This window comes from Heterodontus francisci, chromosome 26, assembly GCF_036365525.1.
Source record: "Heterodontus francisci isolate sHetFra1 chromosome 26, sHetFra1.hap1, whole genome shotgun sequence".
NCBI lineage: Eukaryota > Metazoa > Chordata > Chondrichthyes > Heterodontiformes > Heterodontidae > Heterodontus > Heterodontus francisci.
Window position 1 is genome coordinate 64,204,429 of NC_090396.1, and position 19,540 is coordinate 64,223,968.

Here is a 19,540-nt window from a genome sequence, read left to right on the forward strand (position 1 = left end):
TGAGAGACAAGAACACTGCCAAGTGGCCTCAGTCCTCTTAGTATTCTGTAACTCCTGCTGGAAGGCCAAGAGTGGACATCAGGTGAGCTTACATTTGGGTTTGAATGTGATATTTTGTACAGCATGCTAAATCTCACTGTGTCGGCTCACACATGAAACATGGCCACTTAGACAAGGTACTAGCAGGCCCAAGTGTCTGTGGAAACATAGTCCAACAAGCAATCATGACTTTCAGGTGAAAAGAAAGGTACAGGAGAAAGTTAATAGCTAATGGAGGGGGGTGGGGAGTGGAAAAAGACAAAAAAACAGCACTACTTCAATTCCACAATATAACGATATGCTCACCGAGCTGCTTGCTGGTTGAGACGCTCCTTCTCTTCAGCCACCTCAGCATATAGTCTCCTTCGCTGTTGTTGTATAGCTTGCTCCTCTTGTTCAAGCTGTTTTTCATATCTGTTGGAATACAATAACTGTCACTTTAGATACAATGTAATTAAAGCTATCATTTTTCTTTAACATAGCGAACATGTGTCTTTAACATGGAGAGAAATGAGCAAATGCCCTAGACAGGATCATGAACATTAACTGTATACTTTGAATAATTCACTTTAAAAAGTACTGACATTCATCTGAGAACAGTTGCTCATTTTGCCTTTTTCAAAACATTCACACCACTTTTAAACACTTTGCAAAATGTCATGGCAGCAAAACTGGGAGAAGAGGCAAAAATTGCGATTTGCATAAAGCCTTACAATGCTGACCAACAATTTTCTAAGTATTCAATTTTTTAAAAAGCCTTTGCAGAATCTGTTCATTTATACATTTTTTTTTGATGGGGACAGACTCTGGAGTTTAAAATGACATTTTCTCCTTTCCTCAGAATGCCATGTGTCACCTACAGGCAACAGTTCAAGCATATTCATTTTCTAGGGGAAGACTGAATACAAATATTTGTTGTCACTGGGATTTGAACTTGGCTGTTCTACTGTGGCATCCAACAGCCTGGCTTTAGGAGCATTCGGAACAGTTTATTCAGCCCCTCAAGCCTGTTACGTCATTCAGTTACATCAGGGTGATCTACAGCAACATTAATATCAATTCTATAACCAAATGGCACACTATAATTCTTTCTGATTTTTATAAACAAGTTGCATATTTTGCAGAATGCTAAAAACAAATCTGGGAGAAAAATGGGCTCAACTCTTGACATGTTTGGCTTGTAATCACATGCCTTCAATGGGTTTTTACAAAGCCCTTTCATATCTGCTTTCAGATTCAAACCAGATAGATATGGTAAAGCAAAAACAGAGTGATCTGATGAAAGGTCACAGACCTGAAACGTTAACTCTGTTTCTCTCTCCACAGATGCTGCCAGACCTGCTGAGTGTTTCCAGCACTTTCTGTTTTTATTTCAGAATTCCAGCATCCACAGTATTTTGCTTTTATTTTAGATATGGTAAAGGTCTCCTCTCACAATTGTTAAGGATCATTTGAGTTTGACTAGGTTTAATCCAACTTTCATTCGGACATGAGTCTACAGCATAATTATCTGCTCAACACACGTGGTGGAGGCAGATTCAATCATGGCTTTCAAAAGAGAATTGGATAAGCACCTGAAAAGAAAAAAAATCTGCATGGCTACGGGGAAAGGGCAGGGCAGTGGGACTAGCTGAGTTGCTCTTGCAGCGAGCCAGCATGGACACGACGGGTCGAACGCCCTCCTGTGCTGTAACATTCGATGATTCTGTGATACAACCTCTGTAAACACCACTCTAAAATCAGCTGCAAAAAGGTTCTATGCTTAAACTTGTGTCCGACGTAGCGCACGAGCCTTCTCTAAACTGGAACAATTCTGAGGGACAGGATTAATCTCCACCTGGATAGGCAGGGGATAGTCAGCATGGCTTTGTCAGGGGGAGATCGTGTCTAACGAACATGATTGAATTTTCCGAGGAGGTGACTAGATGTGTAGATGAGGGTAATGCAGTTGATGTAGTCTACACGGACTTCAGTAAGGCTTCTGATAAGGTCCCGCGTGGGAGATTGGTTATCGGGATCCAGGGCAATTAGCCAAATTGGATCCAAAACTGGCTTGGTGGCAGGAAACAGAGGGTAATGGTCGAGGGTTGTTTTTGCGAGTGGAAGCCTGGGACCAGTGGTGTACCAGAGGAAATTGGTGCTGGGACCCTTGCTGTTTGTAGTGTACGTTAATGATTTAGACGTGAATATAGGAGGTATGATAAGTAAGTTCGCAAATGACACAAAAATTGGTGGTGTCGTAAATAGTGAGGAGGAAAGCCTTAGATTACAGGACGATATAGATGGGCTGGTAAGATGGGTGGAGCAGTAGCAAATGGAATTTAATCCGGAGAAGTGTGAGGTGGCGCATTTTGGGAGGACTAACAAGACAAGGGATTATGCAATGGATGGTAGGACCCTAGGAAGTACAGAAGGTCAGAGGGACTTTGGTGTACTTGTCCATAGATCACTGAAGGCAGCAGCACAGGTAGATAAGGTGGTTAGGAAGGCATATGGGATACTTGCCTTTATTAGCCGAGGCATAAAATATGAGAGCAGGGAAGTTATGATGGAGCTGTATAAAATGCTAGTTAGGCCACAGCTGGAGTACTGTGTACAGTTCTGGGCACCACACTACAGGAAGGATGTGATTGCACTGGAGAGGGTGCAGAGGAGATTCACCAGGATGTTGCTTGGGCTGGAGCATTTCAACTATGAAGAGAGACTGAAAAGGCTAGAGTTGTTTTCCTTAGAACAGAGAAGGATGAGGAGGGACATGATTGAGGTATACAAAATTATGAGGGGTATTGATAGGTTAGATAGGAAGAGACTTTTTCCCTTAGAGGAGGGATCAATAACCAGGGGCATAGATTTAAGGTAAGGGGCAGGAGGTTTGGAGGGGATTTGAGGAAAAAAATTTCACCCAAAGGGTGGTTGGAATCTGGAATACACTGCCTGAAGGGGTGGTAGAGGCAGGAGCCCTCACAACATTTAAGTATTTAGATGAGCACTTGAAACGTCATAGCATACAAGGCTACGGGCCAAGTGCTGGAAAATGGGACTAGAACAGTTAGGTGCTTGATGGCCGGCACAGACACGATGGGCCAAAGGGCCTGTTTCTGTGCTGTATGACTATGATGCTTAAAACTCAAAACAACACAAACCATTATTTTTTTAGGGAATATCACGAACACATTGTCACTCACTCTGTGACTTTGGGGTGAATATTTAAGTGCTATTGGAGTCATGAGGCAGGCATCATTTGAATTATTTTTCCCCAAACCTCTGTCTGGCGAGATCCCGCTCCCTCTGGCACAGGTCTTCTTTCTCCTCTCCAGCTGTTCCGCAGTTCTTCAGTCTGTCTGATGTACCTCTGAGCCGCACGCTCATCAGATTGCAGAAGTTCAGCCTCATGTAATGCTTTTAGCTTTTTGAGCTCCTGTTTGTGTTTAGCTATCAGCTTCTGAATCTCTGGCTCCAAACCTGGAATTCAAACAAATTAGTTATGCATATTCATTGTAAAGCCACTTCACAAACTCCATACAGAACAGAATGTCTTTGAGCATTCACTTTCAACAACAATTTACATTTGTATGGGGCCTCCTACATAGGAAACCATTCCAAGGCGCTTTACAAAGATGTAAACAGACAGAAATGGACACAATGGCAAAAAATGAAATCTTGTGATAGAGTGGGGGGGGGCAGGGTGGTTGAGGAGAAACGTGTGACCAAAAATTTGGTCAAAGGGGTGAGTTTTAAGGAGTTTGTTTTTTTAAGGAAGAGAGGGAGGTGCAGGGGTGGAAATCACAAGAGGCCAGAATCAGAGGAATGGTGAGTTTGGAGATGGGGAGGTGGAGGATGTTGCAGAGATAAGGAGTGGCATGGCCATGAGGTATTTAAACATGAAGATGGGAATTTTAAATTGGAGGCCAAAGGGAACTGGCAGCCAATGTCGGCCCGTGAGGACAGGGGTCACAGGTGAACGGGACAGGATGCGGGCAGCAAGGTATTCGGAGAGCTGGAGTTTACAGAGGGTGGAGAATGAGAGGCTGGCCAGAAAATCACTGGAATAGTCAAGTCTGGAGGTCACAGTCTAGATAAGAGTTTTGGCAAGAGATAGGATGAGTGAGGGTGGAAGCAGGCGATTTTATGGACATGGAACTCTGCTGTCTTTATGATGGATACTGAGTCGGAAGCTCAACTCAACTCAGGGTCGAATAAGATGCCGAGGTCGCAAACAGTTCAATTTAACTGATCATTTCCATATCCCTCCAAAAGGACAAAGAATCTATCATTCAAGGAGAAAGAAACAGCCAGTAAAAGGCACATTGGTTGGCATGTTGCTTATATTGATTTACAAATTTTGTACCTGCATTAAGGTAGAATCTGTGCATCAGATAAACAAGTTTCAATGTCTGCCACTGGGCCCATGTTTTACGTTGCTCTTTAGAAGTAAACCTGGGGCAAAGGAGTGGGATGAGATTGCAATTGCGTAACATTTTTTGTGGAATGAACAGGTGAAGCTGCTGTACCCCTTTATCTATGTCTGCAATCATTTTTTAAACACAGATGTACAATGTGCATAAGGAAATGTGCAGAGCAGTTCACTTATTTACAGTTCATTCCCTAAGCAACAGAGTTTGTTTGTTAGATTAGATCAGGGAAGAGGTCAGCTTGTGATAAAAGCAAAACACCTATACGGACTTCATAGAATCTTACAGCACAGATAAAGGCCATTTGGCCCATTATACCTGTGCTTGCTCTCTGGAAGAGCTATCAAATTAGTCCTACTCCCCTGCTCTTTCCTCTGCAAATTTTTCCTTTTCAAGTATATGTCCAATTCCCTTTTGAAAGAGACAGATGAAACTGCTTCCACCATCCTTTCACAGTGCATTCCAGATCATCATAACTCACTGTATTAAAAAAATTCTCATCTCCCCTCTGGTTCTTCACCAATTATCTTAAATCTGTGTCCTCTGGTTACTGACCCACCTACTAGTGGAAACAATTTCTCCTCATTTACTCATCAAAATCCTTTATAATTTTGAACTCCTTTATTAGAACACCATTAAATTTCTCTGCTTCAAGAACAATCCCAGCTTCTCAAGTCTCTCCATGGTACTATTCTAGGAAATCTAGTCATGCCAATGAAATGCATACCATTCATTTTTGCTTAAAGCAACCGTTTTTCACTTGATCAAAAAGTACCAAGTCAAAATTAATAACAGGTCGCTTTCTCCTCTGGATCAAACACCTTCCTTGCTGTTTGGAACTTGCTGTCCTCAGCCAGGTCTGCAACAAGACCAAATTGCCCACTTATAACCTTGCTAAGCAATCCTGCTTTGCTGTCTCCTTTAGCACAAAGTTCAAATTTACAACTATGCTCTCTGATCATTTCTCCATGCCAAATTCACCTGTATGTCAGCTAGACAAGCTGTCATCGGATCCAAATGTAGCAACTTGTTATGCCCCTAAGATACAAAGTGCTGCTCTCTCACCACTGTGTAGTTGATTAAGTTTTTCATCACTCACAACTGCTGAATTCTTGGCAAGTTTGTTATAACTGTGGCCGCGCAGGACTTCAACCACACAGCAAATGAGCGGACAGCAAGTAGAAGGGGTGTTTTAACCTGACAGTATGTGGGAGCAAAGGTTACATGTTAAGTTTCTGAATACAATTCAAAATGCAGGTGACCAAAAGCTTGCTTAAAAAGATAGGTTTTAAGGATCAACTTAAAGGAAGAGAGAGAGGCGGGGAGGTAAGTTATTGTGTCACAAGCTTTCCCATTATTTGTTCTGTACAATCTTCTGGACTTGGCATGCAAGTTATAAGGTAATGAATATGAGATGTGGCATGATAAATTCATTATAATAAAAAAAAATCTATTTTCACTTTCAAAACATGAACTGTATCTGAATGATAAACTTGCATAACTGCTTTTAGTTAATTTTAATGGCGGTTCTGTTGCCAAACACTTGGGTACAATAGCTGAGTAAATCAATAATGATGCAGTTCATCGTTAGTGGCTAGTCACAAAATATGTAACTGTTGAAGGTCAGGTATTCGCTTTAGTCCACTGATTATAAGCTGCAGGTTTTAAACTGGTACCTTTTACAGTAATCTCTTTAATTTTCTTTGTTTTCTCATCTATCCATTTCTCCCTGCGAATTTTTTCTGTTGCACTCATTATTTCTTTTAGCTTCTTAATTTCCTACAAAGAAAAAATTAGACAGGATGTTACAAGAAGCCATGCAGTGTAATAATAAAGCAATTTTTTATGCTTAGATCTTTTAATATTGAAAATTTTCAGAGATAGGAATAAAAAGCCATATTTGAAAGAAAAACTTGCATTTCACGAACACAGGCTGTCCCAAAGCACTTTACAGCCAACAAAGTACTTTTGAAGTGTAGTCACTGACGGAATGTAGGAAATACAGCAGCCAATTTGCACACAGCAAGCTCACACAAACAACAATGAAATAAATAACCAAATAATCTGTTTAAGTGATGTTGCTTGAGGGATAAGTAATAGCCATGGCACCGGGAGAACTCCCCTGCTCTTCTTCGAAAGAGTGCTATGGAATCTTTTACGTACACCCAAGAGGGTGGACAGAGCCCTGGCTTAACGTCTCATCCGAAAGACGATACCGTTGATAGTGAGGCACTCCCTCAGGACTGCACTATGTGTTAGCCTAGATTATGCGCTGAAGTCAAATGGAAATATGAATTTCCATTAGAAAAATATATAAACTGAAGAGTGAAATGTGTCTCAAGTTTATCAGTGCTAATTTTAGACAAAGCTGTTAAAAGGTAGAAATAAAAATATCAAGACCTCACAAAATTATAAAGGAAAACAATTAACATTGATAGGATGACGACTAAAATATAGTTCTCCAATTATACATTGTGCAGGCAAGGATGTGGTGCAACACTGCATCATAACAGCAGAATAGAAATACTTAAATTGTGTTCAATCAGCAGTAACCTGAATTAATAAGTCACCACGGAACTATTCTAAACCAAGCATAAAAGAAATCTGATGTTAAAATCAAAAGATTCAGCAAACAAAAAAGTTTTCCTCAGAGTTCAATGCTTTTATGTTAATTTGTAATCTAGGAGCAGTAAAATGAGTGGGCGTGTTAGCAGGACACAAGTTGAATAGTTATGACATACTAAATGGGTGGCACAGTGGCGCAGTGGTTAGCACTGCAGCCTCACAGCTCCAGGGACCCGGGTTCGATTCTGGGTACTGCCTGTGTGGAGTTTGCAAGTTCTCCCTGTGTCTGCGTGGGTTTTCTCCAGGTGCTCCGGTTTCCTCCCACAAGCCAAAAGACTTGCAGGTTGGTAGGTAAATTGACCATTATAAATTGTCACTAGTATAGGTAGGTGGTAGGGAAGTATAGGGACAGGTGGGGATGTTTGGTAGGAATATGGGATTAGTGTAGGATTAGTATAAATGGGGGGTTGATGGTCGGCACAGACTCGGTGGGCCGAAGGGCCTGTTTCAGTGCTGTATCTCTAATCTAATCTAAAAAGTGTCAGTAATGTAATAAAAATACAGTTAAGTGTTTAAAGTATGCATACAAAGATTGATCACAGTGCTGACTTTTGCTTGGTCAAAATTCAGAAACTCCCTACCAAACAACACTATGGGTGTACTTACATCACACAATCGAAAGCTCTTCAAGAAGGTGTTTCACCTTCTCAAAGGCAATCAGAGATGGGGCAATAAATGCTGGCTTTACTAGCGATGGATGCCCACATCCCATGAATGAATAAAAAAAATACTAGGCTGCTGGCAACTACAAGACTAAGGATAAAATCATTAAGTCTCAGGTTAATCTCAAATTTAAACATGCCTTCTGATTTTTGGGTTTTATTTTTCGTAAATGTAAAAACTTGAGTAAAATCAGTTGTTGAGCAAATGCACGCATTTACAGGTCAAAAATGAAACAAAATAATCAGCAAACAACTTTATAAGGAACAGGTTGCCAATTCTTTGCATAAAGTAGAACACTGAAAGGGGTTAGCCTCCTGTATTAGCTGCCTCTTCATATCCTCCTCCTCTGTGGAATTTCAGTCTGCTGTCAATGTAGGATACAACTAACTGAAAGAATGCTCTATGTTAATGCTGGTAGTTGGTACAGAAAGGTGATAGAATGCTCCCTAAGTGGCTGCAGTATGCAGACTTTTACATTCCTGACTTAATTGCATTCAATCCGAATTTTGGAATTCGTCATTTGAGGCAAGGATAAGTAGTAGTTTAAGCACCATTTGCCAATATGGAAACACAACAAATTCTCAAATTTATTCTGATGCTACTGTAAGCAGCAAAATAAATTCAGTACCAATATTAACATTTGAATAAAAAACAATTACAGAATCTTGGGACAGTTTTGGTCGCATCGAAAATAAATCTTGATAAAACAGTGAAGTTGGAAATTATAAACAGATGAGCACACAGAATGTTTCCATGGTAATGGCAGTTACAAATGGTGGTATTTCTGAATTGGTGCATCTAAAAATATTGCTGAACTTTCAGGAAAGTATTCTTAAATGATTGAATTACATATAAAATTATTTTATATCAAACATTTTTGTAACTGTAATAGTGCACATTGTTGCACAGTTTTGTTTCAAGTTTCATGCTTCATGTAATATTGACAGAAGTCCCATGATGCCAAACAAAAAAATGATTCAAGTTTATGGACCTCTTTCTTTAGCAATTAGTAGTTAAACTGAACTATTCTTCAAGAGTTTAAACTGCACCCCAATTAGCAGAGCATTGCAGTCACAACAAAATAGTATAGAGACAACATTAGCTTTTTGATTCTTGTCCCAAATTTTTGACTAACTTTTGTAAGCCATCACTTCCAAATAGTATTGACTTAAAAAAAAACTGTAAAGGTTATTTACAGTCTGAAGGAGATCTTGGCTTTCACTAAGTGGACAGTCTGACAACTAGGCAAAACAGCTAAGGAAGCGGTAGCAGAGGCTATAGATGTATATATAATACCATTCAACAGAAAAGGGAACAATGCCGGAGAACTTGTGGATAGCTCATGTTATTCTTATAGTCAAGAATAGAGTCAGAACAAATCCAGTGAACCACAGACAAGTTAGCTTAACATTGGTGACAGGAAAGATATTGGATTCTTTGCTCAAAGGTGTAATAGAAAAGCATCTAGAAACCAAAAAATAATAAACAACAGTCAATACGATTTCAATGGCAAAGTTATGCTTGACCAAATGTACTGAAGTAACAGAAAGTATAGATAAGGGTAATAAGACAATGGAACATACACAGACTTTCAAAAGGTCTTCCATAAGGTACCACAAAGTAGACTCACGGCTAAGGTCATAGCATGTGGAGTCAGGGAAAAAGTAACAGAATGGGTAGTGAATGGGTAGCAAATGGACAACAAAGCAGAAAAAAGAAAATCTGGGCTAAAGGTGGCTTTTTTTTAAATGCTTTAGGCTCTGGAATCAGAAATACAATGTCAAAATTTGCAGATAACCCTAATCAAAGAATCACCTGCAATGCTTCTCTTCCCACTTCCGCATCATTATCTCTGGTGTTCCCGAAGGATCTATTGTTGGCCCCCTCCTATCCCTCATCTGCAGGCTACCCTTCGGCAACATCATCTGAAAACACAGCATCAGTTTCCACAGGTATGCTAATTGACACCCAGATCTACTTCACCACCACCTTGCTCGACCCTTCCACTGTCTCTAAAATGTTAGACTGCTTGTCTGACATACAGTACTGGATGAGCAGAAATTTCCAACGAATTATTGGGAAAAGCCATTGTCTTTGGTCTCCACCATAAACTCTGTTTCCTAGCCACCAACTTCACCCCTCTCCCGGCAATAGCCTGTGGCTGAACCAGATTATTTGCAACCTTGGGGTCATACCGACCCCAAAATGGGCTTCCAACCACCTAGTTGCTCCATCACTAAGACCGCCTGTTTCCACTTCCCCAACATTGCAAAACTGCCTCAGCTTATCTGCTACTAAAACCTCATCCATGTCTTTGTTACCTCGAGATGACTATTCTAACACATTCCTGGCTGATCTCCCACATTCTACCCTCCATAAACTTGCGGCCTTCCAAAACTCTGCTGCCTGTGTCCTTACTCGCACCAAGTCCTGTTCAATCATCACCCCTGTGCTCGCTGACTTGCGCTGGCTCCCGTTTTGGCAATGCCTAAATTTTAAAATTTTCATCCTTGTTTTCAAATCCTTTCATGGCCTCGCCCCTCCCAGTTCTGTAATCTCCTTCAGCCCCACAACCCTCCAACATATCTGCGCTCATTTAATTCTGGCCTCTTGAGCATCGCTGATTTTAATTGCTTCACTGTTGGTGGCCAAGCCTTCAGCTGCCAAGACCCTAATCTTTGGGACTCCATCCCTAAACATCTCTGTGTCTCTTTCCTCCTTTAAGACGCTCCTTCAAACCTACCTCTTTGACCAAGCTTTTATGACTCTAATATCTAATAGCTAATATCACTTTACGTGATCCGGTTTCAAATTTTATTTAATAACGCTCCTGTGAAGTGCCTTGAAAAGTTTTATTATGCTAAAGGCATTATATAAATATAAACTACTGATGACACCAAATTGCGGGATATAGACAATGGTGAGGAAGATAAGACTGCAACATTAACTTGGAAAATGAATGCGTAAATGGCAAACGAATATGAGGCTAAATGAGGGATGTAGAGACACAAGAGCATCTAGATCCACAAATCATTAAAAAGTAGCAATGCAGGTTAACAAAAACATAACCAGTGTGAACAAAGCACTCAGGTTCATTTCGAGAGGAATACAATTCAAAAGTAGGGTAATCATGTTCAACTTGTACAGAATCTTGGTTAGACCATTCTTAAGAGTACCGTGCACAGTTCTGGTCTCCATTTAGAAGCACTGGAAAAAGTACAAAAAAAAGATATAAAATGATACTAGAACTGAGAAGGTACAACTGTCAGGAGAGATTGAACAGACCTGTGCTGGTCTGAGAAAGACCTAGAGGTGGCCTGGTGGATGCCTTTAAAATTCTGAAAGGGTTTGATAGGGTAAACAGACACGTTTCCACTTATGGGTAAGTCCAAAACTAAAGGCCATAAATTTAAGTTAGTCCATAATAAATCCAATCATGAATTCAGGAGAAACTTCTCAGAATGTGGAACTCACTACCATATGGACTGGTTGAGGAAAGTACATGCAGGAGAAAGGAATAGAAAGATAAAGTGAGATGAAATAAGGTGGGAGAAGGCTCATGGAGGATCAGCACCAGCATAGACCAGTTAGGCCGATTGGCCTGTTTCGGTGCTGTAATTTCTGTGCAATTTTATGTAGGTACAGTTTGAATCTCTCACCAGTTCATGCTGATCCTGCATCTGCTGGATTTTCTTAGTGTATTTCTGGTCCACCTGCTTCAGTTCATTTACCATAGACTCACACTTTGCATTTAACCCCTTCTTGTCATCTATCAGCTGTCATGAACAAATAAAGAAAATCTCAGAAAAAGTTTCCAACACAACAAAACATTAAGCAAAAAAGGTTTAAACTCAGCCCTCACCACACCCAATATTTGACTTGACAATTTATAGAATGATAAGCATTACAATGGTCACAATATAGTTATACCAGAAAAGTAAAAATATTTATGCTTTGAAAAAACTGAGCTGACAATGACTGAACTAACAATGATGAAGCTAAGAATGAATAGGCCAACAAGTTAATGACGAATAAAGTAAAAGCAAAATATTGCCGATGCTGGAAATCTGAAATAAAAACAAGAAATGCTGGAAATACTCGGCAGGTCTAGCAGCATCTGTGGAGAGAGAAGCAGAGTTAACGTTTCAGGTCAGTGTTCTGAAGAAGGTTCACTGACCTGAAACGTTAACTCTGCTTCACTCTCCACAGATGCTGCCAGACCTGCTGAGTATTTCCAGCATTTCTTGTTTTTAATGACGAATAAAGGTTCTTTTTAACTTTAAAGTTTTAATTTCATCATAATTTCTCCTCCTTTCCCTCTTTAAGACACAAACCCACAGCACCATAGCCATTTGGCACATTGGGTCCCTGTACGGAGGGTTTCATTTTGAGAAAGGAATGAAGTTATAGAGAGATACGGCACTGAAACAGGCCCTTCGGCCCACCGAGTCTGTGCTGACCAACAACCACCCATTTATACTAATCCTACATTAGTCCCATATTCCCTACCACATCCCCACCATTCTCCTACCACCTACCTACACTAGGGGCAATTTATAATGGCCAACTTACCGATCAACCTGCAAGTCTTTGGCTGTGGGAGGAAACCGGAGCACCCGGCGGAAACCCACACGGTCACAGGGAGAACTTGCAAACTCCGCAAAGGCAGTACCCAGAACCAAACCCGGGTTGCTGGAGCTGAGAGACTGCGGTGCTAACCACTGCGCTACTGTGCGACCAATCAAACAAGGTGTAAGCCTTGGCTCACCAGTAGTTCACTTGTCTCTGATTCAGAAGGTTATGGGTTTGAGCCCCACTCCAGAGACTGGAGCACAAAACCTAGGTTACTATTTCAGTGTTGATCTTTGAATGAGACATTAAACCAAGGCACCATCTGCCCTCTCTGATGGACATAAAAGGTCCCAATAGCATGCTTCAAAGAAGAGCATGAGAGATTTTCCCCAGTGTCCTGGCTGATATTTATCCTTCAACCAACATCACTACAAGGCTGTCGAAAGGTGCTCAAGACCTTTGCCAATTGACTCAGGAAAAGAGGTATCATAACCTTTCCTGATCCAATGACCACATATTAACACTTCCAGCAATATTAACTGGATAATGATGGGAGGTGGGACTCTGGCTGATTTTGTCCTCCCTAACCAAGAGCATCAAGGCCAACTGTAGTGACTCTAAAGCCTCCTCTTCCCTTCCTCCAAGAACAGTTAATTTACTACAGATTGGGAACTGAATGAGAAAACTTTAAATTATCACTAAACTGGCTGAATCATTTGGGGAAATCAATTTTTCTTTAAAATCACAATTACAATTTAACAGAGATAATATCTATGCAGAGAATATGTGGGGGTGGGAGAAGAACGCATTGGTAAATTGGTCAAGTTCTCTGTTACTTTTACCTGTGGGGTCTGGGCTCCTTCATTCAAATTGATTAGATAAAGGTCTCCTCAATCTGCTACTGTCAATTAAGGCATGGTTGAGGGTTTCAGCAGCAGATGAGCTGAAACTTTGTTGAAATTTACATGTGGATAAGGTTTGTTCAATATTTTCATTTTACAAACTGACTACCCAGTAACACCCAGAAGAAAAACCAGTGAATTAAAAAAAAAAAGAGTGCTTGGGATTAACCCATTAAGATTATTTATTTCAACAAATAAGCAAAGCAGGTAGGATTTATAAAATGCTGATCTCTGATTCTTACTACACATTTCTGATAAACTTTATAAATAATGAGCATAGCTTTACAATATTCACAGTACGGTAGCACTTTAGTTAAAACTTCATAGTAATTAATTTGAGAAGTGTATGATTGTTTTCAATTGTATTTACTTCTGCTAATTGCTTAAAAGGTCCAAAAACCTCCCTTCCAAAAACTGGGAGCGATTACACCAAATCAATTAAATCATGGTTATTACTGTTTGCTTGAGGATCCCTGCACAAACACCGATACACATCCACGTCCAAAACATATTGTAAGCTTCTAAAGGAAAACAGTGGCAACATTGCAGAAAATCATTTCAATTAGCATATGCCAAGACAAGTAATGTTTCAGTAAGTCAAAAAAGGCAAATATCTGACTTTGGGGAACACAGGTCCAGGAAATCTGTTGCTGTCGACAAGGTGAAGTAAATCATGCAGAACCAGCAATGTGGGAACCTTTGGTCTAAACAGTATAAATGCAGGGAAAAATACGATGCAGCATCATCCACTGAATGTATTTGTGGAACTGATGTTGTTTGGACCAAGAAATCAATATTAATTTTAACCTGGGCTCTCAACCTTGAATTTTGTATAATTATAAAAACACAAGAACAAAAGAAGAGGAAGCAGGAGTAGGCCATATCACCCCTCGATCCTGCTACACCATTCAATAAGATCATGGTTGATCTTCAACCTCAACTCCACTTTTCCCGCCTGATCCCATATTCCTCAATTCCCTTAAAGTCCGTAAATCTATAATTTCAGCCTTGAATATACTTAATGATTGAATATTTCCAACCCTCTGAAGAGAATTCCAAAGATTCACAACCCTCCAAGTGAAGAAATTTCTCCTTATCTCAGTTCTAATGGCTGACCCCTTATCCTGAGGCTATGCACCCAATTCTAGACTCTCCAGCCAGGGGGAACAGACTCAGCATCTACCCTGTCAAGCCCTTTCAAAAGCATGGGCTGAATTTAGTTGCATGTGACGGATGGGCCACCCTCTCCACGTGAATGGTTGGGGGGGGGGGGGGGGTGGGAGCTGGAGTGCCGGCCGCCCCAACCTTTCAAATGACATGCGGCTGGCACGAGCTGGGTGCTGCTTCCTTTGCCCGCCGGAACAAAGTTCCAGCCCATATGTTTCAACAAAATCACCTCTTATTCTTCTAAACTCTAGAGAGTTTAGGCTCATTCTACTCAGCTTCTCATCATATCACAACCCTCTCACACCAGGAATCAATCTAGTGAACCAACGCTGTATCACCTCTAAGACAAGTATATCCTTCCTTATGTAAAAAGACCAATACTGTACATCATCCCTCAGGTGTAGTCTCACCAAAGTCTTGCACAACTGCAGCAATACCTTCTTATTGTTGTACTCCAACTCATTTGCAATAAGGGCCAACATAGCATTTGCCTTCCTAATTGTTAGCTCTACTTGCACATTAACCTTCTGTGTTCCTTGTACAAGATTACCCAAATCTCTCTGAACAGCAAAATAAAAGTGCCTTGCCATTAAAAAAATATTGTTTTTCTAATCTTCCTACTAAAATGAATGCTACATTTTCTTACATCAACCTCCATCTGCCACTTCTTGCCACTCACTTAACCTGTCTATATCCCCTTGCAGCCTACTTTCCCATCTAAGTATGTATCATTAGTAAACCTGGAGTCATTACACTCAGCCTCTTCATCCACGTCATTAATGTAAGTTGTAAATAGCCAAATCCCCAGCACTGATCTTTGCAGCATCCCACAAGTAACAGCCTGTGAACCTGAAAATCATCCATTTATTATTATTCTGTTTTCTGTTCTTTAACCAAACCTCTATCCATACTATTTATTACCCTCAACTCCGAGTCCTTATCTTGTGCAACAATCTTCTACGTGGCACTTTATCGAACGCATTTCTAAAATATATTTATAGCACTTAAAAAAGTGTAATCCTAATTTCAGTTTATTCTTTGGTACCCAAATTTTAGTTTTAGTCCTGGAAAAAAAATCAAAAATTTATTTTATGCATTTTCCCCAGCCCAGTATATTGAAATTATTTCATTTCTCACAACTTAGGAAAAATTGAGAAATGATAAACTGGGACAAGAATGGCAAATGACACTTTGCTCACCCATTTTAATTTCCAGCATGTCCCAAAAATTGAGAATTACCGAACATCTTTTAGTCCTGGGCAAAATTCATTGTACTTTTAGGTTCATCCCCATGTCTCAAATTGTACTTTTCATTTTCATAAGAAACTTAGCCCATTTTTAAAGGAAAACAAATTTTTATAAAACACTGATTTATGTACAATTCTAGGCACTGAACTTTAGGAAAGATGTGAAGGTTTTAAAGAGGGTGCTAAAAAGATTAATGAGAATGGTTCCAGAAATGAAGGACTTCAGTTACATAGATAGATTGGAGAAGCTGGGGTTGTTCTTTTTAGAGAAGAGGTCAAAAGGAGATTTGAGGAAGATCAAAAACACGAGGGGTCAAGACAGAGTAGATAGAGAAATTGATCTATTGGCAGAAAGGTCAAGAACCAGAGGGCACAGATTTAAGGTGATTAGCAAAATAACCAAAAGTGACATAAGGAAAAACTTTTTTTTTTTACAGTGAGTGATTAGGATCTGGAATGCACCCCCGAGAGGACAGTAGAGGCAGATTCAATGATGGCTTTCAAAAGGGAATCAGATAAGCACCTGAACAGAAAAAGTTTGCAGGGGTCTGGGGAAAGGGTGGGAGTGAGACTAGCTAAATTGCTCTGGCAGAGAGCCGGCACAGACTCGATAGGCCGAATGGCTCCTTCTGTGCTGTAACCATTATATAACTATTTTGCTCCTCATTTTACTCAATGAAAACAATACTGATAAGTGACCAATCGACAAACTTAAAAGTCAGCGAGTTACCACACTAAGGACAGGCAGTAATTCAAAAACAGCCCATGTTCTTTAATCAACGAGCTATGGAATATGCAGGGGAGTTAGGCTGTGTGTTAGCACAAAAACCTCTACTGTCCTTAGATGGACCAGCTGCAAGCTTTGCCACTTGTGTAACTACATGGGTGATCTCACTCTGGATTCAACCATTGAGGTGGGGGAATGAGGAAAAAGGGGAAGGGAGGCAGGTGCTGAATGTGTTGCTGCCCTGAGAACATACTATTATTCATTCCCATTCCAGCTGTTAGGCACTGTCTCAATGTAGCCACTGATTACTGTGATAGTAGAACTAATGGTACCTATGATGATAATGAAGCTATGCCTAACTGTCCTGCCTAGCTGATCCCAGTCCTGTCAACCAAAAAGGCTGACTTTTTCTGTAACCACAGATTGTGCTGCAGTCTGAGCACACAAGGATGAATCACTGACTGGCTTTTAGAGCCTCCAGTGCAGGAAGGGAGGACTGCTTTGCTCCAGGAATCCCAGAAGTTGCCACATTTCTAATGGTGGATATCAGTACGGCCAAACAGTCAGGCAAAGTTAAGCTACATGTATATGGATAGTAGACGCCTCCATGTGAGCCAGCAATATGCAGCACACAGCCTGCATGGCCCCAATGATTGCATCAATGCATAATGGGAAGGAAGCATTTCCTTTTGAAAGTAGATCCTACGGAGCTGCAGGTTCTCATGCTTATCAGCTGAAGAGTTAAACATTTTGACCCTCCCAACTGCAATGTCAGACACACGGAAAACAGCATGCGACATTACAATAATGTTCTTTGGAGAAGCATTCAGGTTCAGCTTCCAGCAGATGGAGAGACATGACGAAGCATTTTAAGTATATGGTTTGTCACCAGTGAGTGAAAGAGTGAATAAAATAAGAACAATGGATACATGTCCATATCCAGTGCCCTATATTGTCGTCGTCCCAGGATAAACAGGGCTTTCTCTTTATATGGGCTCAATGCACAAAGATTTAACATCCAACTCCTGAGTTTCTCTCTCCCTTTTAAGGGTGCAATACAGAAATGAGAGATTGGCATAAAAATGATATGATGTCAGCACATAACCTATAAGTGAGAATGATGACATGCATCATGCTGCTGCTTTAGATAGGCTGATTACTTGGCCTAAAGGCATGCAAGAACACTAATCACAGAACACTTCCAAAGGAGGTAAGGTAACACTAAGTGCACCCTGTACTTAAAGGGCATTTATGGCAAATATTGGAAGTAATTTAAGAAAGAGTGAGGGACAGGTTATTCTAAGTGTCACAGGTGTTTAGTACACAGAATTAATTAAATGTCATAGTGTTTTTCATTAAGCAGGCTGGCCTGATAAAGTTAGTAAATTTCTTCCTAGAAACAATGTAGGTTTGCAGTACACTGATTATAGCATTCATGCTGGTTTCTGACTCCTGTTCATTTTTTTGGGCAGCTTGTCTAGAAGTTCTAAGGCACTCCTTTGTTAGGAAAACTCCATCCTTTGCCTCAACTTTTCTGTTAGCATTTCTGTGGCCCTTTGTAGAGACAGGCCTGAACTATTTCTAGGCGTAGTTACAAACGGAATGGTGCGATGTTGCAACCAATAATTCCTGCCCTTTTAAAGTTGTTGCAGACCTTTGAACCTTGCAGCAGCACACAACTTTCCATCGGCAATGGGCGAGTGTCCAATTACAAGCATTTTTCATGAAGGGAACTTCCCAAGGTTATGCAAATAATGCTGATCCCAAATATATGCAAAGTCAGAACACAGAGTTGGATGGTGCTCTTTCATACTGCTCCAATTTTGTGTTACATTAGTGTATCAAGGGATATGGAACAAAGGCGGACAAATGCAAATGAAGTAACTCACGTACTTTCAACAAAAGACTGAGAAAAATTAGACTAATTTTAAGAACATATATGGTACACATGATCACCAGTGCTGTGGAATAGAGGTTTGGTAGCATTTTGGTTTTGTTACTGCACTAGTAATCCAGAAGCCTGGACTAATAACCCAGAGACATGAACTCAAATACCACCACAGCAACTGGGGAAATTAAATTCAACTAAAGAAATAAATCTAGAATAAAAAGCTATTATGACCAGGGTGGCAGAAGTGTGGAACTCTCTCCCACAAAAAGCTGTAGATGCTAGCTCAGGTAATAATTTTAAATTGATAAATACATTTTTGCTAGTAAGGTTATAAGAAAATAAGAAATCGGAGTAGGAGGCCATACAGCCCCTTGAGCCTGCTCTGACATTCAATAAGCTCATGGCTGATCGGATCTTGGCCTCAACTCCACTTTCCTGCATGTTCCCCATAACCCTCGACTTCCCTATAGTTCACGAATCTGTCTATCTCAGCCTGGAATATGTTCAATGATTCAGCCTCCGTTCCTCTCTGAGGTAGAGATTTCCAGAGGTTAACAACCCTCAGAGAAGAAATTCGTCTTTATCTCAGTATTAAATGGGCAACTCCTTATTTGGAACTATGCCTCCAGTTCTAAATTCCCCCACAAGGGGAAACATTCTTTCAGCATCTACCCTGTTAAGCCCCCTCAGAATCTTATACATTTCAATAAGATCACCTCTCATTCTTCTAAACTCCAAAGAGTATAGGCCCAACCTGCTAAACCTTTCCTCACAAGACACCCTTTCATCTCAGGAATCAACCTTGTGAACCTTCTCTGAACTGCCTCCAGTGCAAGGATATCCCTCCTCAAATAAAGAGGCCAAAACTATATGCAGTACTCCATATGGGTTCTCACCAACACTCTGTACAGTTGTAGCAAGACTTCCCTACTTTTATACACCATGCCCTTTGCAATAAAGGCCAATATTCCAATTGCCCTCCTAATTACTTGCTGTACCTGCATGCCAGCTTTTTGTGTTTCATGTATGAAGACACCCGGATACCTCTGTACCGCAGCATTCTGTAGTCTCTCTTCATTTAAATAATACTTTGCTTTATTTCCCTACCAAAGTGGATAACCTCATATTTTCCCACATTATAATCCATCTGCTAAAATTTTACCCACTCAATTAACCAATCTATATCCCTTTGCAGACTCTTTGTGTCCTCCTCACAACTTGTTTTCCCACCTACCTTTGTATCATCAGCATATTTGGCTACAATACATTGGTCCCTTCATCCAAATCACTAATAT

General features: G+C 40.4%; 1 protein-coding gene across 1 annotated transcript in view; it reads right to left on the reverse strand.

The window, feature by feature from the left end:
• Window positions 1–19,540, reverse strand: part of cep131 (centrosomal protein 131) — a 149,118-nt gene that overhangs the window by 55,609 nt on the left and 73,969 nt on the right. Inside the window, 5 exon segments of the mRNA XM_068058421.1 lie at window positions 346–453; window positions 3,302–3,355; window positions 3,357–3,501; window positions 6,128–6,230; window positions 11,399–11,515. Of these exon segments, the coding sequence (XP_067914522.1) occupies window positions 346–453; window positions 3,302–3,355; window positions 3,357–3,501; window positions 6,128–6,230; window positions 11,399–11,515 (527 nt within the window).